Genomic DNA, 6,000 nt, shown 5'->3' with positions numbered 1-6,000 from the left:
ATAAAACTTGCAGAATTTTAAAATATTGTGCGATTTTTTAATTTTTTGGCACAGAATTTTTTTTATTTATTTATTTTTTTTTTTTACACAGACTGCCCTCAGGAGTAAAATGAGCTTCTTTCTGAACTTTAATACAACTTCTAACTGGCTAAAAGGTATCGTGAATGAGCAATAGGAGGCTTTACGTTCTCTTAGGAGCTGAGAGAACTACAACATGCATGCAGGTCCTGCCCTCTTCAAGAGGTGTGAGTGAATCAAGCTCAAACCTGGGCATCCTGCTTGGACCCAGCACTATCTCTAAGTGAATGAGCCAGCCCACATTACTGCACTTTTCTCCCTGGCACTACTCCTCATGGTGCAGGCGCATTTTACAGCATTAAGTATGTGATCCTGCAAGGTGCTGGTCACTCAGCTTCCAATGAAAGTGAAGGATGCTCACCAGGGCCGCCCTGAGGATTCAGGGGGTCTGGGGCAAAGCGGGGGAGCTGCAGCGCTTGTACTCACCCAGCGGCGGTCTGGGTCTTCGGCGGCATTTCGGCGGCAGGGGGCCCTTCAGTCACTCCGCGTCTTCAGCAGCACTGAAGGGCCTCCCTCTGCCTAAATGCTGCCGAAGACCCGGACTACCGCTGGGCCAGGGCTCGCAGGGCATTTCGACGGCAGGGGGCCTTTCAGTCGCTCCACGTCTTTGGAGCACTGAAGGGCCCCCTGCCGCTGAAGACCCGGACCGCCGCCAGGCCGGGGCCCTCTGCGGCCCTGATGCTCACCACCTGGTCCCCATGTGGACCAGGTCCCATATCGCTAAATTTCAATGGCTTCCCAGAGATGAGGGAAAGGAGAGAGAAAGATGACTTTGGGACTATTAGTGAGGCCAATAGGGGTATCAAGCCCAACTTCATTATCAGTTCACAAAGGAAGCCTTATAAGAGAGGAGAAGGAAGACAAGAGGGATACAAAGAAAAAACAATGGGCAAATGCCACGCAAGCTTCCCTTCCACAGCTCTACCAACGAACAGCAGTCCTGACTTGAAACGCTCCTACTATTCAAATTTCGTGTCTCGCAGACTGACTGGCCAGTTGTGCCAAATTTCATGTTGAATAAAATGTCCACTAAGGAACAGGATGAAACCTCCAATTTTACTTTCACTTTTAAGTTAAGCAGCACAGCACTATAGATTCTGATCTATTCAGACCAGCTGGAACTGGTTTGATAGCTTTGTTTTTATAATGGCGTATGCCAAAAGATCATTCTTGTGGGAAGAAAAGGGCATTTGCAATGTTCTATTAAACCAGTTTAGACATGCATTTGTTAAGATTGAAATTGATTAAGGAAAACAAGAGTAGAGCCCTGCAGCAGGATTGGGATTCTGCATGCCCCACAGGACCCACTGCCATAATAACGGGAGTGGGTTAAACATACTTTGTTGCAGGCGGGATTGGGTGGGCAAAAAACAGACTGTGGTAACCTGCGAGAAAACACAATCTCTTATCAGTTTGTCATAAAAAGAATTTCAGCAATGTAAAGCAAGTTTTTCTTTTTTTTTAAATAAAGATTTTAATTCTTAAATTTAAGTGAAGGATAGAAAGATTTTATGTCTATTATAACAGAGGTTAAAGTATATTTTTATATGGCTTAAGCAAGATTTGTTTTATTCTTTTAGTGGTAAAAATTGTGTCTGAATGTTTATATATATTAACCGACCATGTGGGGCTTTTTTTTGTTGTTGTTTTGGTTTTTTCTTTGATTTTTTTTTTAGTAGCATGAGGAAATTTCTCTCTCTTGCGGGATCTGTGGGAGGGAGCAGGATAAAAATGCAAGAAACAATGCGGGAGCAGGATTTAAAAAAATAATCCTGCACAGGACTCTAGAACTGGAACTTTTAAAAAACTCTCTTGTAAAGTGCCTTTTGTACCTTTTTCTTCTGTTCACTCCAGTGAAGTTCCTTCCCCATTATATCAATAATTCTTGGTAGGGCTTCATCAGCGGCTTGCACGTTCAAGAACGCCAGCCGAGTGCGACGTGAAATCATATCCACTGCAGTGCAGGCATACTCTTTTACCCCATACATAATCTAGGATATTAGAATTGGATAAAAAGATAAAAAGAAAAATGTAAGATTCTGCAGTGTTTGGACATGGGAAAAGGCTGATCCTATGTGGGAATGAGGGGAAAAAATAGCATGAAGCTTTGGTAAATGGGGCAGTAAGGTGAACAAGAACACTGGAGGGAGCTTATATGGAACCTTATGTGTACGTGCACACAAGGCCATAATTGGCTTAAGTGATTGAAGAAAATGGATTTGTATGAAGCAAGCCCCCCTTTTTTTGCTACAATATAAAAAAGCATCTGGGCTCACGTGTCTAAATGCTTTTAATAAAAAGTTCAGAAAAAAAATTATTCCATGTTTTAATCAAATAAATTTCTGTTTACATGCCAGATACAGTCTCCATCCCCCTCTCCTACTTCACAGGGAGGGTGACTAATAATCACCACAAATTACAGAGACGATAAGCTAGCCATTTTCACATACCTCAGCTTCAATATAAGGAAATTCAGATACAAGGCGTTTTCCAACAATAGGCCACCTCTTTCCAGTAACTTGGGCTATTTTGGCCACCTCAAAAGCCTTGTCACCATATGTAGAAGCAAGGTGCTGAGCCACCTATAGAATTAAGAGCACATTTAGCGAACACTACGTCCCAGCACCTTCTGAAGCACAGCTGAATATATATAAGCTAGTCTTGTCAGTTCTCCCATAGCCTGTAATAAATAGGCTGAGGATGGTATTAGATTTTGATTGTGTGGGAGGAAACAAGTTGCGTTGTGAATGCTTAGACCAGCACTAACACTACTATGCATGTATCAATGTAGCAGTGACTAATGATGCTTCAGCTCCTTTCTGCTACTGTGATCACCTCTGAAGAATAGATTTTGTTGGGCTTGAGGTGCCAAAGACCTAGGTTGTCATACATGTTTAAAAACAGAGGGCATAGCTTTGTGATTATGCAGACGCTGAAATAAAAAATGCACATGGCTTTTAGTACTCCACTAGCAAAGAAAATTTATGACTGGATTTCTCTCTGATACAATTATTTCTGCCCTGACCAAACAGTGTAGTCTTATGCCAATTTGAGAGACCTTAATACAGGCTGTGCTGCTGTTATTTATTTATTTATTTTAATGTTATTGATAACTAATACAAACACTGAGTAGAAATATAGTTGACTCACCTCACTTTCCAGTCCGTAATCTTGGACCAGCCTAATGTAAAGAGTAGGACTCCAATCCTTAGCCCCCTGCAGTAAAAGTCCTACCGTCTTACATGGACCTGCCTTTAGGTTGTGAGCCTGGATGGCTGCATCAATGGTATCTTGTGCCATGGAGCGGTAAGTTGTCCATTTCCCACCTGCAAGCAATTTGTTTTGGTAAACTAGTGGAAGTGTGTTGCATTGGCACTGGACTTCAACTAGTAAATCACTTGTTCACTACTAACTAAATAATATCGCTTGTTTCTTCAAACCTGCTGTACAAACATTCACTACCTTCGACTTAATACACTGGGGAATCCTGACAAAGCCATATGAGATATCTGAAATGGATTTCCAGTACCTGCTATAGTAACAAGGCCACTGTCACTAACAGCAACAACGTGATTCCGAGATATTGACTGGGTGTCTTTAGAGCTGGGATCTGTGACAAGAGGACGAATGCCGCTCCATGCTGCCAAGACATCTCCTCTTCTCACTGTTTAGAAGCAAATAATGGCCAAACTGAATTAGAAAAAAGCCTTCAGAATTAATCAGTTTCTTATTATTTTCTGATTAAAAACAAAGATTTCATTTTCTTAAAATTACTCTGGCACAAATAATGTTTACATTTCTCCCCCCAAATTCACAGGCCAGATAGGCAAAAACAGAAGTATATGCATCTTCAGTTTGCTCACCTCCTATGTCTTAAAACAGTGTCTGTACAATGTTATTGAATCCTATCTAATACTCACAACCCCGTTGGGAGAGAAGTATTATTATTCCCATTTTGAAGATGGAGAAACTGAAGAACAGAGAAGCTGACGTGACTTTCTCAAGGACAAGAGAGGGATTCAGTATCAGAACTGGGTTATAATTCCAAGATTCCTGGCTCCCAGTCATGTGCTCAGACAACCTCAAATATGATGGAAATTAGGATACTTGTGATAGCCTGTGGATTTTACAATTCCAGCACACTTTTTTTTACTTCTTTCTACAAACACCCTGCTCGTTTCTTTTCACTACTCTCCTTTTACAACTATTTCTAACTGCCGCAACCTATGTGGCTGCATGGTATGTTTCACACTGACCTATTATGTAGTTATCTCATAGAAAGCTGGTCAGCAGCAACTTGTACATGCAACAATCCACATACTAGTGCATCAAAACCACCCGGTCAACAACAGCTGAGTAACAATTGGTAACCAGAATCAAATAATTATTTGGATGTTCCTCCTAATAGCTCAGCTGCTAACACAGTGATCCACTATGCAATATTTAGGGACATCTCAGAACCTTCTTACTTTTGGGCCAGCTAGGCTAATGATGCTTTCAGCTCTCTGCACAAAGGTTACCTAGCACCTTAGCATCTTGAGGTCACCAAGACCACAATAGAAAGTCAAAGGGAAAGTGTGGGTGAAATCCTTCCCTGCCAAGCCTACACCTGTTATTTGAAAGGGGGGGTGAGGGGGAAAACACCTGGAGTCTCATCCTGCCCCCACCAAAATATTTGTCCTGATGTGGCAGTTCAGGGAGAAACAAAGAGCTTCCCCCACCGAGTGTCAGCATGTGAGTAACCAGGGGCTGAACCTCTCCACAAAATACTTTCATGATGTATGTAGAGATGAAAGGGGGCCAAGGGGGGATTCCATATCCCGGAAATCTCTCACCAGTTGAGTGGAGCTGGTGATGGTTTGCTGTGGGCAAAGAGAATTGGTCAGGTGGTTTTTTGCTAGGGTGAGGGGTCAGGATAATAGTAATTTTATTTTTAAAAAGGAAAAGATGTTGTTTTCCTTGAAGTCACTAGGTTCTCACACTTAAGCCCTCTATTTGTATTCTATACCTCGAGTTAGAGTTTCCTCTGGACTACCTCAAAGAGTCAGAGAGCCACTACAACACTGACTTTTCTTTTTTTTTCCCTTTTTTTTTAAACCAGAAAAGCACAGTTGGTCTCAATCAACACTGTAATTGGCATCAACACTATTTAAAATGATGCAATTGCCATTCTGCTATTCTCGCATCTTGAGGAAACTGTTTAATTAGGAGAATGTAATGGCTATTATAAAGGAACACATTGGGCCTTTCTGAGCCCTAGATGAATTAACACCACTACTACTATGTAGCTTTATTTTTATTTTTTTTATGCCTTGTTACACGGAAGGTGAAAGATAAAACAGGTAAATGAAAGCTCGCTTTCTCCATCTCTGTCTAAGGTGTCAGGAAGGCTGGATCCAGCAGGGACAGAAGTTGAGTGAATTTATACATTATATGACCATAATATACAGCTGAGACGACATACGGCGCCCAGTTATTGCTCTGAGAACAATCAGCACTACCATGTCTCAGAAACAAACAAAAAAAACTTCCAGCAGTAAAAGCTTTTAATTTTTTCCATTTATCCTTTCAGTGGAGAGCTCCACTCCATCACTCCTGCCTCTCTTGACTGACTTTTGTCCCTCAGGTTAACATGTTAAAATTATACATTTTGAAAAAGGAACTTGTAACAACCCCAGTCTTTCCATGATGCTGTTTCTCCTTGTCCCGTTTCTTTATTTTAATCCCTTGATATGATAGGGCCTGTTGCTACTCCCACTGAAGTCAAGACTAAATTCCTTGGAACAGGAAAAAGAGATGTCATCTTCATGCACACTTATGAAGCTATACAAATTAATAACTACCAAAAACTGATGTATCCAAGCTTCACTCCATCAAGTCACAAATTAACACTTAGCAAATTCTTCAAACAACCACCAGGGC

At 41.4% G+C, this 6,000-nt stretch overlaps 1 protein-coding gene across 4 annotated transcripts in view; it reads right to left on the bottom strand.

Moving 5' to 3' along the window:
• Window positions 1-6,000, bottom strand: part of GPD2 (glycerol-3-phosphate dehydrogenase 2) — a 123,511-nt gene that overhangs the window by 12,006 nt on the left and 105,505 nt on the right. For all 4 annotated transcript variants that reach the window (XM_024217997.2, XM_024217998.2, XM_024217993.2 and 1 more), the window contains 4 exons: window positions 3,608-3,742; window positions 3,229-3,404; window positions 2,529-2,660; window positions 1,911-2,069 (listed from right to left, as the gene is read on the bottom strand). In XM_024217997.2, coding sequence (XP_024073765.2) covers window positions 1,911-2,069; window positions 2,529-2,660; window positions 3,229-3,404; window positions 3,608-3,742 — 602 coding nt within the window. The remainder of the gene's footprint in view (window positions 1-1,910; window positions 2,070-2,528; window positions 2,661-3,228; window positions 3,405-3,607; window positions 3,743-6,000) is intronic.

This window comes from Terrapene carolina, unplaced genomic scaffold (genome assembly GCF_002925995.2).
Source record: "Terrapene carolina triunguis isolate 2854851 unplaced genomic scaffold, T_m_triunguis-2.0 Scaffold62, whole genome shotgun sequence".
Lineage (NCBI taxonomy): Eukaryota > Metazoa > Chordata > Testudines > Emydidae > Terrapene > Terrapene triunguis.
This window is presented reverse-complemented; position numbering and strand designations above follow the sequence as displayed.